This window comes from Aptenodytes forsteri, unplaced genomic scaffold, assembly GCF_000699145.1.
Source record: "Aptenodytes forsteri isolate BGI_AS27 unplaced genomic scaffold, ASM69914v1 Scaffold241, whole genome shotgun sequence".
In the NCBI taxonomy this organism is placed as follows: Eukaryota; Metazoa; Chordata; class Aves; order Sphenisciformes; family Spheniscidae; genus Aptenodytes; species Aptenodytes forsteri.
In genome coordinates, this window is record NW_008795252.1 from 8985986 (window position 1) to 9003145 (window position 17160).

Sequence of the window (17160 nt, forward strand, 5' to 3'; positions counted from 1 at the left end):
CACCAATAATGATAACGTGATTTATGATTTGATTGATATAAATGTGCCGTTAACGTTAAAAGAAGACAAAGCTAACTGGACCTTAATTGCTTTGCTCTACATTGTTATTTCACACAAATAGAGCCTATCAAATCCCGTAGAGTGCCTACTCATACAGTGAGACTGCTTACTTGTCCTGCTCTCAGCAACTTTCCAGATAAAAGTCACGTTGCATACAAACATGAGCCAGAAATCACAAGAAGGGAAAACTCCCCTTTTTGATCAGACTGGTTTTGTGTGGAGTTTAACCACGTAACGCTTTTCTGGAAGCAGTCACACAACAAATAAGACATACCTGATGTGCCAAAATATAGATATTATGGCCAACATCTTTTGGGGAGATGCCATCATCTCCATTCTCCTCCTCATGGTCACATTCGAGGCCTTGGTTGTATGCATTCTTCATCACATCCACCTGTAACACAAACCCAACCAAGGAGAGATGAAATAACTGTCATTCTCGGGGAAAAAGCACCGAACACTGTGTTTGAACATGCTTGCTTTGTTCAGCGCAAGCCTGGATGGGTGCCCCGCAGTCCTGCAGGAAGAGCGAGCAGTCTGAGAAACACTTTCTGAATAAAGACAAGCTTGAAGTATTTATGAAGCTCCAAACTGCTACATTTCTCATCAGCAAAACTTCTGCAACCATGAGAAAGGAACAGGGACGCTGGGCCTTTCTGAACACGTATTTTCACAAATGCTTTTAAAGACAGATCTACAGATACCACAGGTAAAGTCTTGCGGCACTTAAAGAGTGCAGCCATGATCTCTCTCTGGCTAGAGCTGGCTGCAACGTCACTCAGCATTCTCCACACAGTTTAACAGAAAAAAACCACTAAACCAAAAAGAAAAGGAAGATACAGATCTGGGCAGGGTGCTGGGGTAATTCCGAAATATTCAAAAGCCTCTTACAGGACCAATGTGGGGGAAATCCTACATTCCCCACGCAGGGCCTGATCCTGCAGTTGTACCCTAGGGACGGTCTCATCGTGCTGACATGCCACCATGGCAATGACTCCCCAAAACCAGCGGGCCACCGAGCTCTGCCCAAGTGCAGAGGTTCCCAAAACCAGCAGGCCACCGAGCTCTGCCCAAGTGCAGAGGCTGATGCCCACAGATCTCCCCACAAAACAGGTTTTTCAGTCATGAAAACATGGTCAACTGGCTTGGAAACAATTTCTGCAGACTTACAATCTATTTCAAGTTCCTGGAGACCTACACAAGTATCACGGTTATTCCAAAATACAGCAACAGCTGCTTGTAACTCTGTCTGTTTGCTCATGAGACATATATATATAACATACAACATACATACATATAATATATATATTATACGTCTACACACACACTTCTGTTAGCACTGTTTCACAAACTGTACAAGCTTGATTTCCCAGCCCCTGACAAAATGTACTTGAAGACAATCTACCAGAGTATGATAATCTAGTTAGGAAACAATTACAGAAAAGTGCTTGGAACAGATAAAAATAATGAAGTCGTAAAGACTGAAATCATGCATGCTTGATCCTTTTAAAGTACTTTTTGTGAATTAGTACTATCCTGATACATTGTGTCACTATATGCTGCCAACACTTTTCAGCTTAGATGCAGATCATTTTAAAAATGTTTTAATGACAGATTTTTTTTCAGCCAAAAGATTTATGAATATTCAGAAGTTTTCTCACCAGTTCCCTTGGTCTCATGTTGAAAAGGATTCTTTCCGCATTCTCACTGTCGTGCCTGCTTTCCATAATAGCCAGCAAAAGCTTGGAGGCATTGTTCTAGAGATACAAAACCAAGTTAATGCAAATTTAAAAATCTATTTCATGGATTAACGACCCTTGCATTTGTTTTAATTGAGATTACGAGGACCACTTTTTTAGCAGATAAGATTTCAAACTACTCGCATCTTTTATTTTACTGACATATTTAATAGGGTTTTTCTCCCATTTTAATGTCAGCATACTGTACGGCTAACTAACCCTGCATGCTATATTGGAAGAAGTGTTTTAAATATTGAAAAATATTCGACTTAAATACAGAGCCTTGTTCTATACTGTGCACAAGAAATGAAATCCCATTTCCTTTTCTTATTGCCCACCTAGCAATTTTTGCCATGGCTTTCTGTTAAAATAATACTCAACAGAGGTAATTACAAAGTGTATTACACGAAAGGCTTCATCATTCAGGCAGGTTTCCTTCCCCTTTGGTTTTTATGAAGTCTGACTGGTTATTATTTGAAAGGCTATAAAATAAACTGTTTTCATACATTCCTGGAATTTTGTTTCACTACCAAATATTCCTGGGGGAACGTATAAAGGTATTCTTTACTTTGTCAACTGGCTGCTTTTCACCGAGACCTGTCCCAAGGATTAAATAGCATGAGCTTTAGTAGCAGTAACCCAGTAGTGCCTTAAACTTCGGAGACCTGTCTTAATTCCAGTTAAATCAGTTATTGTGAACAGGAGAGGAAGAATGGTTTTGGAGTTTGACTGCTTTCTGGCAGAGCGTCGTTGCCTTGGTTCACCTGCCACAGCATCCCCTCATCAACCCCCATCACAGACCGAGCTGTGTGAATACTTGGAAGTAGAACACAGTCCCATGATCCAGGTAGGGGCCAGTAAAACTCTGAACCATCATACAACCTCGTTCTCAGCTGCTTATTGCCAGATATCAGCAATTCAAACTGAAACTTCTCACAGCGAGGGTGTGCCTCAGACAATTAGTATGGGCAATTTTGGAGGAAAAGGGCTCAGCTGCTTTTGGGACTGAGGCAAAAAGAAATATATTCTTTTCTGCATGTTCAAGCAACTTCTGTTTTAAGCAGCCTTTGTTTCTCCAAGTTTTGATAGCAGAGCTGAAAATCTGGAGCGCTAGAGGCCAAGATAACACCATCATGCAAGTTGTAGTCCCCTGGGAAACCCAGCCAAATTTGTCCAACTCATCAGCAATTTTTAAATTACAATTTCAATACTATACTGTAGAAACTTGCTAGTTTCACAGCTAAAAGCCCACGGAGTTTCTTCTTGGTGGGCACAGAATCACAAAACCAGGCAGGCTGGATCACAAAATCACGCCTTTGAGGCTCTCCTCTGGACTGATTTTTCAGCAGTCCCACCCCCTGCTCAGAGCAGGTTGCTCAGGGCTGCATCAAGCTGAGGTTTGAACATCTCCAGCTGGAGGACTGTAGCATGAGAAGTCAGCCACAGAAGGAAGGGGCAGATGGAAGGAGGCTTAGATTAGTAGAATGAGGATTTATACATGACAGGGGAACTAGGACCTTCATGGGAGAGGAGACTGGGAGTTGAGAAGCCAGGAGAGAGGAGCCTGGGCTTGCCAACACAAGAATAAGGTAAGGACAAAGAACAACAGATGAGAAGAAAAGAGCAGACTGGGACTGGCTGAAGGAGAACGGGACTCCATATGAAATTTTCCATAGGTTCCCTTTCCTTTTGCTCCAAAATCAAATCAGGACCATCCATTGGAAAGGTCTAGTCAGACTCTTTACCTTGCAACTTACACTGCAGAAGTTTAATGTGTGCAGTGAATGAGACCAGGTGGAGGGAAAGGATAGCATTTTCATTAAGACTCCTAACAGGGTGCTGCTCTGAAGAACTGGATGCTTCTTTTTCTGTTGCAGTTTCCCTTACAATGGTGACCAAGTCAGCTGTGGTAGCATTGGTAGGATCTCAAACTGAGGAGGAGGGAAGGGAACAAGACAGGCTGCTAGGTAGCTTGAGAAGGAAGGGGAGGAAACAGTGGACGAAGGCACCAGTCTACTCACTCATGGGTGAGGAGGACTTTGAAGCCATTTCCCAGTGCAGGTAACCCTGGGGATGGAGAGAAGCCTGCTGCAATGAGGAAAGGTAGAGGGTGGGTAGGACTTTGTGTCATCAACAGCCAGCTTCTTGCTACTGACTCAGCAAAAGTGGCATGCCATAGCCTAGAATTACAGCAGGTAGGCACATCCTCCAGTTTTTTTTCTCTCTGATCACTTGCACCTGACGTGGAGATGCTCATTTGACTACTTGTTCTTCATTTTCTGCATGCTTTGAGACCCTAGGATCTGATTTCCATTCCCAGATATCAATGAAGAAAAGAGGTCCATTACTTGGAAGATAACACATTAGTACTGTGAAAAATCAGTTCCCAGGTGCTACAAACAGGACAGCCCAAAGTACTTCTGGCCTTCATTTCTCTTTACCTGGGTTCCCATCTCATCTCCTCCTAAGAATTTTGGAAAAATAAATTAATGTATGAAGCAACTAGATACAGCAGAGTAAGGTGCTACGGGAAAGCCAAAAAGATACTCGTATTAGACTCTCTCTACCCTTAGACTGATGTCTCTTTATCCTGCCGCTATACAGGGTGGCAGATATTGAGGTCATACTGTGTGCCAGGGCTTAAATACTAGTCAGTAAGGAAGGCCAGGGGGTCATACTCAAAATAACAAGAAGCAGAACAGAACATTGGCCATCTGTGCACTCCACGAACACTGTCTACCCTGCTCGCTAAATGATTCGGGAGTCCACTGGAAAATATAATCCATGAAGATGTAATTAAATACCACATCACAAACTATGTGCAAAACAAGCTAAATAAAGATGGCATGGGAAAATATAATTCTGCATTGCCTTTGCTTTGCTTGGGGGGTATGAGTTCAACATATAATGTTCCCTGAAAGCAGCGTCTGAGCTTGTTTATATGTGTAAGTGTGTGGGCCTATATACTTTGTATTCTGTATTTTCACTGCAAAATTTATGCATTTGCAACTTCAGAGTTGCCTATGAACACTGACAGATTGTCAATGTTAAACATTACCTGGTAAACTCCATGCTGTTATTTGGATGCGTTGCCACTCAAAGTAAAAACCAGTAACTTCTTAATTTGGATCTAATTCTTGACATCACATCTGGCCCAGCACTGTGCCCAGTTCTGGGCTCCCCAGTACGAGAAAGATATGGACTTACTGGAATGAGTCCAGCAAAAAGTCACAAAGATGATTAAGGGAATGGAGCATTTTTCGTTTAAGGAGCGGCTGAGAGCTGGGACTGTTCAGCCTGGAGAAGGGGGATCTTATCAATGTGTATAAATACCTGATGGGAGGGAATGAAGAAGAGGGAGCCAGACTCCTCTCAGAAGTGCCCAGTGAGAGAACAAGAGGCAATGGACACAAATTAAAACACACATGAAATTCCATCTAAACACAAGAAAACACTTTTTTACTGTGAGAGTGATCAAACACTGGAATAGGTTGCCCAGACAGGTCGTGGAGTCTCCATCTGTGGGGATATTCAACTGGACACAGTCCTGGGCAACCTGCTCTGGCTGACCTTGCTTGAGCAGGGGGGTTGGACAAGATGACCTCGACATGTCCCTTCTAACCCAAACGACTCTATGATTCTGTAGAATCAGAATCATTTCCACAGTTTGAACCTTTGGTATCATTCATCACAGTTTTTGCTATTTAAGTAAGAGTAAGGCATATATAGTCTCCTATGAACAGGGCCAAACTGGCCCTTGCAGCAATGTCACTAAACTCCATTTTTGGTTATTACATAGAAAAGATGTTCTACAAACATTTGCCAGCTTCGTGATAAAAATGGCAGGTAGGTCTTTACAGGGACTGAAATTTGGACTTCAAAAGAACTGTCTGCATGTTCAAAGTTAAATGTCTGCTTAAGTGTTTTGCTTAAGGGGGGGCTGAATTACAGTGCCATTCAAAAATGTAATTACAGTTATTAAAATCATGTGTAAAGCACTGTTGATTCAATGTTTCGTTGTACGTGATATATAGCTATATTAATTACTTTATTAGACATCCGTAATGTTGCCAATATGATGCAATGCAGCTACCACAAAGTATTTGCTGGTTTTGGGGAGGAAATAGGCCATCTGCAATGGAAATCCTTCATTCGGAAGGCAAGAAAAGGCAATAACCCCAGGCTCCTCCTGGACAAGTTCTACCCCACTTGGCACACACTATAGCTGCAGAGCTCCCCTCTGCATGCAATGGCACACAGACCAAGGAAACTTATCTACAAGCCTATCCAGCTCTCCAGAGAATAGAAAACAAAATCACAAGCCCTCCCACTCTACACTTTGTCCTCCCCCTCAGAGAACAGTGAGAAGGGAAATAAAATACAATTTACTTTAACATTGTTTTCAACTTTATTTGACATTACAAGTCATCTGATATATTATTCTTTTTTCACATCTTCTCAAGTAATTTTTTAAAGAGTTCAGTATAAACAGAGAATGCCTGACTTGTTACCTGTTTGTACAGTGTTGCTATTTATCAATCCCGTGAGATTTTATGCCCACAATATAGACTCTTCATGCTAGCTATATCGTGTCTGTTTGATAGGATTTTTTTAAAAGAAGCTGAGGGCATACTCCCAAACACAACACTGGGTCAAAAGGCCTGTGGTAGAGGGCCTGATAAGGATTCAGAGGCTGAGCTGTATTCATTTGCAACGTTCGTTTTCAAAGGCTGCTGAGTATATTATGCTAAGGTAAGATTAAGTAAATGTCAGGTTGCCTAAAGCTCTTCAATAGGTATGTCTTCTATTATTACTCAAATTTAAATAAACAAATTTACATTTACTGTACCTTTAGCTGAAGCACCAAGTCCATGCAGTATTTGCCAAGAGGGTTTATGTCATTTAAGATGAGTGCAATTATAATATCAATCCCATTAGATTCATGGGTGGCTATGCAAGTCTGCAAAATAAGAGAAGAGAAGGGAGTCAGGGGGACGGGGGAGAGGGAGGGAAGGAGGGGGGAAAAGATGGAGACGGGATGGGAGGAGGGAGGGAGAGAGAGAATATGCACATCAGCGAATTTCCAAAACAAGGACCCAGAACTTGAAAGACCTTGTAACAGCAATGAACCTCCGAGCCAAAGCAAAGCAGCCGGAAAACGTGCCACAAGAGGTGCTGGGGGAGACTTGTGTTGTACAGAACTAACCCCAACGCTGCTAGTAGTGAAGTACACAACTGGAAAAGAGGTGGTGCAAGCTAAAATATGCTTGCAGTCAATCATGCAGGATTTGGCACCAAGTGGTACAAGTTAGAGGCAGCAGCCCGCAGGAGCACTGCCAGATCCAGCTGAACACACATGCAGAGATATAAAAGACATGCTTGAATGTAGGCACAATCAAATTTGCACACTCAAATTCTTAATTTGCATTCAGCAACCAGCATTAATATCGCTGTTATAGCATGAATTGTTTGCAAAGATTAAGGTTTTCTACATGCATCTGGACATGTCCTGCACAGAAGGACATTTCTGGACGTGGAATTCAAAACTGTAATTATGACCAATGGTACTTCCCAAATGCTTTTACAGCGGGAGTTCCAGACCTTCTAAGCCTTGTAAATAAGTGTCAGTTATACAAGCCTATGGTATTTTTTTCTAACAGGTTTATAGGACAATAGGATAGGAAAAGTTTTCCAGAAAGACAGAGAGAGGGGAAAAAATGAAAATGAGAGTGTGGAGCATTTGCCTCTGAAATACACTGAATCAGACTTGCGTTGGTGTAAACAAGCATAACTCAAATCCTGAGTGACTTCCCAGCAGGTAGGTCTAAGTAATTAAGTGTAACTAATCATTCCCTTCCATTATCGGTGTTACTCAAGTAAACTTGCTGGAGAACAAGTTACTTTGAAACATAGGTTTTGGGTTTTTTTCATCTCCAGTCCTGTAATTATTCTTTTTTTACAGATGTTTTTCCCATCCATTAGTGAATCAAATATCACTGTTTAAATTTAGCCCACTAAAGGATTTTTGTTTGTTTGTTTTTAAAGTATTAAGTAAAGGCTGTTGATTACCAGCAATGGCAATAGAAGCACTTTGCACTTCATTTGTGCATGTTAATGAAGTAGCATTAATACTGCATGTATTTCTTCAGCTATTTCTAGTATCAAGAATAGATTGCCTCTATAATTTTGCCCACCGCAATTTTCCCATTGCTAATCCATAGTAAAAATTCTGAAATTCCATCATGACAACTTTACTACGGTTCTCTTCATATCAAATATAGCAGCATGTAACTACATTCTTTACCTTTCTATACTGCCTCAGCACAACACTGAAGAGACATCTACCAAAAGTCACAGCTATGTGACTTAAAAAGACTGCATCAAGCAAGGCACAGAAGATTAGAAGCATGATCTTTAGTCTCATCCATTTCACTACTGATATCATAATTAAAGATGCTGATAGGTAGTACAGCAGGATAGTAAGTTAAACTTTGTGGCAGTTATGTGAACCGGGGAAAGTAAATGTTAGCAACCTATATGAACACCAGCAAAGGCAAAACGTAGGAAAATGAAGAAAACAAGGTTATGTATGCAATGTACTTCCACAACTGTGACTTGAAATCCAGCCTCACAAAGTGAGGTTTAAACCATGGACCCACTGACATAAGACATTAAACTCTCTCCAAAAGGACTGGAAACCCTCCATGTAAACAGACATACTACAGGAAGAGACTATATTGAGTTCTGACTTAAAAGGATTGTTCAGGCCTTATGAAAGCTTGAAACGTGTTAAGCCTAGTCATAGCAATTACAAGTGAACTTATGTTATTAAGAACACCGAAAGGCTTATGATAAGCACACAGATACCACACGTCCAGGTATATTCTTCTGCATCCACAAGCTATTTGAGCCCTACCTGATTTTCATGGCATGGACCTTGGCAATATTCAGTCAAGCTTTCCAGCGTCTGGTTCACAAGAGCCACATTCCTCTCATTGATGTAAAGCCCCAATAAGCCCAGTCCACCTGTCGTGCTTCCGCAGATACAGTCCAAAAACTGAAGGGTCTCACAAACAAGGTTGTAATTTGTTTTATTGTTCTGATGTCTTAAAAAATTCTGGCGGATGGAGAAAAGGAACACCAAAAAAAACCAACAAAAAACCAAGAGTTAGAGTCAAGTCAAACACGCAGTCTTTTTCATGAAAATATTAAAGGGAACAATTTACGACCATATGACCACTGTACCTTAGATACTGAAGTACGCTACACTGTAGAAAATATGTTATGCCTTAGTGCAGCAGTTTAGAACCATTATCTGATTAAATTGGTAGAGAAAGGAGGGCTTACAAAAGTGACCCTTGCAAACACCTGCACTGGCCTTAAATGTCTTATATATGTCCTGTACACCTGCCCCCACCCATCTACTACGACCCTTCTCTTGGAAGCTTGTTGCCCCACAGCTGAGCAGGTATGGTGGCACATTACGACTGCTCCTCAGCCATGTCAGCGCAGAATGGTAGCTTAGCTCAAACCACCCCCAACACTGCTTTAAGGGAGGCTGCTGGACACGGCACTGAGGTATATTTGCAGAAAATTCATTTTGCAAAGGTTGCCATGGGGACAGTAATTTCTGCTAGAGGAACTGATAGCAGGGACACACATAGCATCTTAAAGCCTTCAATCATAATACCTAGGGAAAAGAGCAGTACCCAAATTTTGCCCAGAAACTTCCTGTGGTCTTCAAGCCTGTGGTAAGTGATCCACCATTTGTGCACAGAAACTATACTAACAGGGACATTCAGACACTTCTCAATTCCATGTGGCTATGCTGCGGTCCCCAAGCAATTCTGCGGATATAAACATGAGTTCAACCAGATCATGAAAGTGGTTCTTGAAAAGGGTTATTTTATCCCTTGGACCAAAAGAAGAAGAACATTTTAGTCACCCCTGTTCTGTAACAGGAGCCACGCACAGGCATGTTTTTCTTCCCTTACGAAGTTCCAGCTCCTGTAATACTTCTTTTGGAGCTCAGCTCAAAAACACTTTACCTGGAGCTCTCGGTTGTGGTTCTCGCACAGCAGCTGAAGAAATCTCAGTATTGGCTGCATGATTGCAATGGCAGGGCTCATGATTGCTTCTTCTGCGGACTTCTCTTCTGCGTTTGCAGCATCTGTTCCTGAGCCCATAAGATCTATTTCTGGGTCCATTTCTCTTCTATACACAGAGTAAGCCTTGGACGTTGCAGAAGATGCTTCTGTTAACTGTCCTTTCATACCCTCTTTCAGATGCAGGGTTGAATCCTTTACTGAAAAGAAGATAATTTTCCTTCATTTTTTAAACTCTTTCTCCTTGTTTGATTAAACAATAAGAAAACAATAATAATGAATGCAACTTTTTCTTTGTTGGTGCCTAACTTTTCAAAGACCTCTAGGCAACTTACAAAGAATATCAAAGCAACATTCATGCAGGGATAGCATGTTCCAAATAAACCACAAACCAGAGTGAAACAGAACATTAAAACAAAAAGCTCTACTATTTCTCTCCCATATACAATAAATGATGAGAACAATGGAAGGACCACAGGGTGGGAAATCAGTTCCTGCGCTTGCTCTTGTGAAATAGCCCCATTAGCAGCAGCCTCTACTTCTGCTTCTCTAAAAATATGGTTCTATATCTTCTACTGGTGTAAACTGGCATAGCTTCACTGATTTCATCAAAGCTAATTCCTTGTAACCAGCTTAAGAGATGGCCTGTAATTTAGAGAAAAACAGGCAAAAGATGCAAATTACCAATGATTAATATTAAAGCTTATTGATCAACACAGCATAGTATCAGTGGTGCAGTACACGCGGTTTAAATATAATGCACTTCTCCCCTCTTTTACTTGGGTACCTCCTTACCTCTCTTTTTGGGAACAGATATGGTTAGGTCACCATCATCATCTTTCTTCTTGCTCCCCAAATCAATAGTGTTCACTGTCACTGTCGACCGTATCTCCTGCTGAGCCGCTTTCATGTGGTCATACAGGACTTTAAAGAATTTTTCCGACTTTTTTTGCTCCTTCAGTTGCTGGTAAGTCGAATACTGCAAAAAAAAAAAAAATTCTTTAGATATCAATCTTCTAAGGGAGAAGAAATACAAAAATACACTATTTTTTGTGAAATAAATCATGAATAATTACTTCACTTACACAGAACAAATGTTGGCCACTACCTGACCAGTTCTTCCACAAAGTGATATACAAGGCTGGTAACAAGGATTGATGATAACATTTTTAAATTTGGATAAAATGGTGAACGCTGCTATTTGCAGTCTTTAAAATGTCACAATATTACACTTGAAGTTAAATTACTTTGTGACACACTCCATTTCTCCAGGCATTCTAGAGTTATAATATCCCATCTACAAATAATAGTGAAAAGTAATTGTTATTATGTAACAACAAGAGGAAGCATGAAACATCTAATGTGTAATATTATAGCTTAGATTATATACATTTTTTGTGCTTCACACAGAATTGGAATTAATATTTTAGGTTATTAAGTCCAGTCCCTTAGTATTACTGTCAAGCAGGCTGAGTACCATTTTCAACAGTTTACAAACGCTATCTTAAAGTAAAAGCATTTCACAGCCCCTAACAATTCATTTTAGAAAGCTGCAAGAAAAACTCACTTCTTCAACTTTTTCTGGACACTCTCTAAGGGTCACAGATCGTATTCTCTCTTTTACAGAATAAAGATACAGGATGGGATTCCTCTCATATTTAGGCTCCCTTCACAGGCAATGATGAGATACAGGGAAATGCGGGGAGTGATTCATACCATCTCTCCGCTCTTATGATAACTCTGCTGATCATAGAGTAAGAATAAACAGTCATCTTATTTGGCTAAAGTTGGATGAGAGGGATATCATTCACAAAAACTAGAATCCGTAGTTTAAAGCAGTTATTTTCTATGGACTGGGATTTTGGTCTTCTCAAACAGCCAGGTTTTCTCTCTTTGGAGATTTTGATAAACATCCCTAAACTTTTCCAGAAAATAACTTAATTTTATCGCTATTATAAAGTTGAAAGTATTGTAATTTTTAATTTTACAAAGAGAGATACGAAATAACTGGAGATGACGTTCATATGGCAAAGACCAGATTAAAAGAAGCACTGTGCTACACAAAGGGACATTTGAAAAATGTTTTCTTCTATTGAAGAGTCTACACGATGAGATACTGCATAATAACAGGGCATATTTACACTTGTATTATAGAGATACATATTATAGCGATAAACTTTTCACAGAACTCACAGCAAAAAGGTTCTTTTTATTTGTCTCCAGACTACATGCATTTGAAAATCAATATGTGAATAAGTAAATGAAGTAAGTACCTGTGTTTGTGTATTTCCACCTTCAAGCAACGCAATACCAAGCAAAATGCCTTCTGAGAAAATTCTGTCATTTTTGGTGTTTACTATAACATCTATGACTAGTTCTGATGCACCTTCTTTATCCAGAAGGCACTGAATATCAAACATGGTTACCCCAGACTTATCTGAGTCTTGTCCTGAAAATCCACCTGCAAATTAGACAAATACATACCACTTATGTCTGTTTCACATATGTATATGAAAATGAATTTATTAGTAATAATAATTTGTCTTATGCATACAGTAGCAATGTAATAAATTTAATTTTGAAATTCTGTTTGAGGCAAAACTCCCCTTGATACAAACAAGATTTTTGTGTGAAACTGCAATGTTGGGCTCCAAGAATAAGAAATAAAACAAAACCCCGAACCATTGCTCTGTCGTGATATTCAGACAATAAAGAAGTTGGAAATGACACTGATTTGTCCACCGAACCCCTTTTTTAATTCCACTGCTGCATACACTAAACTGTGTGTATGGTCAGTGCTCTGAGACCACTTTTAAATCTGCTTTTCAATCTCAGGCCTAATCTATACAAAGGTTGTGTCTGGTAAATCCACTCTGGTTATGGGTATGACCTTCTAGCTAAATGCTTTTGCCAATATAACTCCTAGGCCATTAACATCACGATGATCTTCTTTAAGAACAGAGACTTGAGTTAATCCAAATTAAAGGTGTGGTTTTAAGGAATTTTGTTAAATTGTATTAGCTCATTAAATCAACCATCTTTTATTACCACAGATTATCATCTTTCCTGCTATACTTGCTTTTACAGAGATGTAACTGCATCTACTTCATTAGGAAAAATACAGTGCTGCTTTAATCAGTCAGTACTGCTTTGATTAAATGATTAAAATGGTTCAGACTTTGTTTGTGATGAAGCCACACACACACACACACACTTTTTAGAGAGAGAACTAAAAAAATAGGAAATCTTTACTCTCCTGTTTGTTAGGGAACAAAATTTGGTGTACAGGATATTAAGACTGTAAACATTTCCAGTGCCTACACTGAAATAGTCAAGGAGGATCAGTTGGGTAACATCTGGAAATGCCCACAAATCTGGGCATGCCTTTAATATATGCTGAAAATGCAATGGCAAGTATTTTGACCTGGCTCTATACCTAGCTTCTGCCTCATTTCCTGTGACATGCATTATTTTGGGTTTTCTTAGAAACCTCCCTACAGTAACTTCCCGTGGCTTCTAGAACAGAATCATACAAAAAATTAGGTTATAAGGGACCTACAGAGATCATCTACTCAAACTTCCTGCTCATGGTAGTTAGAGCAGGTTTGTCTGAGTCTTGTCTGGTAAAGTTGTAACAAGAACTGACAAATTCTGCTGCCTCTCAGGGAAATCTGTTCCATTGCCTAACCAGTATCTTTTTGAAAAGCTCTTCCTTATATCTTTTTTTTTTTCCATATATCAATAAAGGGTCTGGAATTTCAAAAAAATTTTTAGTTTCCAGGAATAGCAACATCTTTGTTCAAATGTTTTGTGCTTTGCTGAATTTCTGGATGTGGATTTACTGGCAAATTAAAATGGTGTTACCAATTGGAACTGAATTGAATGATTGATTGGGGGGCATGGGGAAAGTCCCTACTTCAGTACCACCAAATGCACACCAGCCATCTGAGACAAGTGCATGCAACTTAAAAATAGGAAAAGTCTGACACTACCTCTCTTCTAACCGGTTACAGAATGTGTTTGATTTATTTACCAACTGAATCCCTGGAGCACTTCCAATGTGCCTATTAGAAAAAATGGTGCTGCTAATTTTGTTCTCTTTAAATGTTCTGTGTTGATTTACCTCCCACTTGTGCAGTTTTGCCGTAGCTGGCAGACAGAGGCCCATTCATACCACTTCCATATTCTCCTTTAAAGTAGCGATATAGGAGTATTTTCCTTAAAGTGTTGCCCTTTAAGAGAAAGATAAAAATAGAAGAAATTACAGTTGTGGCCAATTTCCTTTGTTTGAAAAGCAAGCTGTTTAACATAGATACATAATTTATTAGGTCTTTCCATTATAATTAGTAAGCATACAAATAGTAAAATTGTCCAGAAAACAAACATCTAATGGTCTTATCTAACAAATCTCATGGGAAGAATTCTAAAATACTGTTGTATAAACTTTCTTTGAAGTTTCTTTTAAACTTATTGATTATAAATCACATACCTCCACCTCAATAATTTTTACTGGCTATCTGTAAGAGATGTATATTGAAACAAATTCTACAAAGAGCCAATGCTCTGCGGTCAGTGTGTCTGTGCCCTACCCTGCCGTGGCAGTACTTTCTTCCTATTTCCTGCAGCTGAGTAGTATCACTCCCTTTTCTCTGATCTCAGATAATCCAGCTGATCATCTGAAAGAAGCCACATCACATGAAATATTAAAAGAGATATGACATTTGATAGAATAGCTTAAAAAGCATTCTCTGTATGTCCTTGTTCCTTTATTTCCAAAACCACAACCAGTCAAAATTTGCATGCAGCTCTCTGAAGATCTTCCCTTTCATTTTGCATATGTTCTGCAACACAAGGCACATTGAATTAAGAGTGGGGGGTACCAATTACTTGGCATTTTTATTTTGCCTTCAGTCTCCTGAGAACACCTGCAGTCAACACTCAGCTTTACAGAGGCAGTAGATGACACAACAACTGTAGGTGTATGTGTAACCTAAGATTTTATAAAGAAAAAAGTACGGCAAGGTCTCTGATGATTACCACAGAAGGAGAAAAACTGTTCATTTCAACAGCCTGGCAGTAAAATGGGACAATTTCTTCCTTACTTTTACTCACCTACTGGTTTTAATGAAAAACAGTTCTTAAAAATACGCGCACCGGAAGCAGTCTCAGTACTTACCAGCTCACCAGCGCCTGCACATTAGTGCAGCAGTCAACTTTTCAACTGAAACATCTCTGTGGCCACCACAGACAGCAAGGAGTGGGGAAGCAAGTCCCAGAAACACCTCAGGAAGCACTACCCACACTCCCACTTCTCTCTTAACTTAGTGATATTTCCAAGAGCAACCACATGCCACAGTGGGGCTTCACTGTTTCATGGACCTCAAGGACAATGGGCTTGTCCACCTCAAGTGCCAGAATGCAGTATTCTGTATGTGTAGCCTGACAACACAAAACAGCCACTCTTTCCTAGTTCTCGTATTTTGATGTTTTCATTTGATAATAGTCTATACAGAGTTCCCTCAAACAGCCAAGGAAAGTGCAAGGCCTATAGTAAAATATCAAAAGCCATAAATACAATGGCTGCAAGAAAAATAAAAAGCATCACCTACACATTTGCGGTGCCAGGGAATTTATTAGGTGGATTTTCCAGGTGAGCTTAAGCCAGCGTGCTCTATGCTACAGAGGAAGACAAACAACCAGAAGTCTCTGAGGACCTCACACAGAGACAGATTCCTTGCCAGCCTAGTTTGTGATGGAGTTTAACCCTGCATGCATGGACAAGGTACACTAACCAAGCTCATAAGAGATTTCGAGATGGCTAAGAGCACCAGCTCCTCCTGCTCAACATCCTGTCTCTAGCTGTGACCAAATTCCAGTGTCTTAAGAGGAAAGTGAACCTCATTTTTCACATCTCCTGAAGAAGCCAAACGTATTATTGAAGAAGAAAAAGTTCCCACCAGAACTGAGAAACACGGACTAAGAACCAGGATAAAGTCCCTTTTCAAACTCTCTCAGGCGTATATATCACAGAATCATAAAATCATATCACACAAATAGGATCATAGAGCAGAAACCCTTCCTAACTCCAGACTAGGGCCCGATCCAGAATAGGCACTGCATTGAGACAAGATCTTTTAATCAGAAAGACTGGCATTTGCCATACCACTTGATTAACCACTCAGCTTGAGGCAACATCCTCAACCAGCAATCTATGCAGTCTGTTGATGACTAACAAGAGCGCCATGGTAAATTATATAAACAGTCACAGTGCAGTCATGGGAAGAAACACCAAAAGCCATCTATATATAGTTAAGAATAATACCCGTGGTCACAAGCTTTATTGTTCAATCAAAACAGCCTTTATTTTATCAGGAAGAATGTTTAAGACCATGAAATAGCATTTGACTAATAAACTGAATGATTTAGCACTTGGGTCTTACTGCCTGGAAGCAAGTAACTGTTGGCACATCTCAGATCTTCTTCCTGCTTTGTTAACTTCAAAGACACCAGGAGGAGCAGTGAGATGAAGATACTTCTCCAGCTGGCTATGGAAAGGGGAATCCTGCTCCACCCATATCTAAACTAAGGCGTGGACTTCATTTCTTGCCCCAAGGAGCAAGTCTTAATCATTAGGATTCCAGCTCTCTCTCACTCCCTCTCTCAACCTCCCACAAATCCAGACAACACTTACAGTTCTTAGAAGCTGAACTGGCAAAAGTCAAGGACACCGTGTTTGAAAAGCAGGAATGTGGTAGAACCTATGCTTTGCCTGACAGCTGTGTCAAAAACGCGTCCTCAGACTCAGCCCACTTATTTGCAAGCTTGGGACCTTCACCCCCTTTGTGATGACCTTGGGCAGCCACACGACTTCCCTGAGTCTTGTGAAATTAGCTGCCACTACAAAGAGTGGAAGAGCCCAATGGTATGAACCAGAGCTGAGAAATGCGCAAATGCTCACACAATGTATCAGAAACACCTGTCACCTCCAGCACGTAACTCATAGAATCATAGAATTGTTTGGGTTGGAAGGGACCTTTAAAGGTCATCCCTGCAATGAGCAGGGACATCTTCAATTAGATCAGGTTGCTCAGAGCCCCGTCCAACCTGACCTTGAAGGTTTCCAGGGATGGGGCATCCACCACCTCTCTGGGCAACCTGTGCCAGCGTTTCACCACTCTCAGCGTAAAAAATGTCTTCCTTATATCTAGTCTATATCTACCCCCCTTTAGTTTAAAACCATTCCCCCTTGTCCTGTC

At 40.3% G+C, this 17160-nt stretch overlaps 1 protein-coding gene across 1 annotated transcript in view; it reads right to left on the reverse strand.

Moving 5' to 3' along the window:
• The window catches only part of ITPR2 (inositol 1,4,5-trisphosphate receptor type 2), a 238969-nt gene that overhangs the window by 67126 nt on the left and 154683 nt on the right, over nt 1-17160 (reverse strand). Inside the window, exons 36-43 of the mRNA XM_019471985.1 lie at nt 14028-14136; nt 12178-12365; nt 10700-10883; nt 9848-10104; nt 8716-8916; nt 6649-6759; nt 1722-1817; nt 335-454 (exon numbers count right to left, since the gene is read on the reverse strand). Of these exons, the coding sequence (XP_019327530.1) occupies nt 335-454; nt 1722-1817; nt 6649-6759; nt 8716-8916; nt 9848-10104; nt 10700-10883; nt 12178-12365; nt 14028-14136 (1266 nt within the window). The remainder of the gene's footprint in view (nt 1-334; nt 455-1721; nt 1818-6648; nt 6760-8715; nt 8917-9847; nt 10105-10699; nt 10884-12177; nt 12366-14027; nt 14137-17160) is intronic.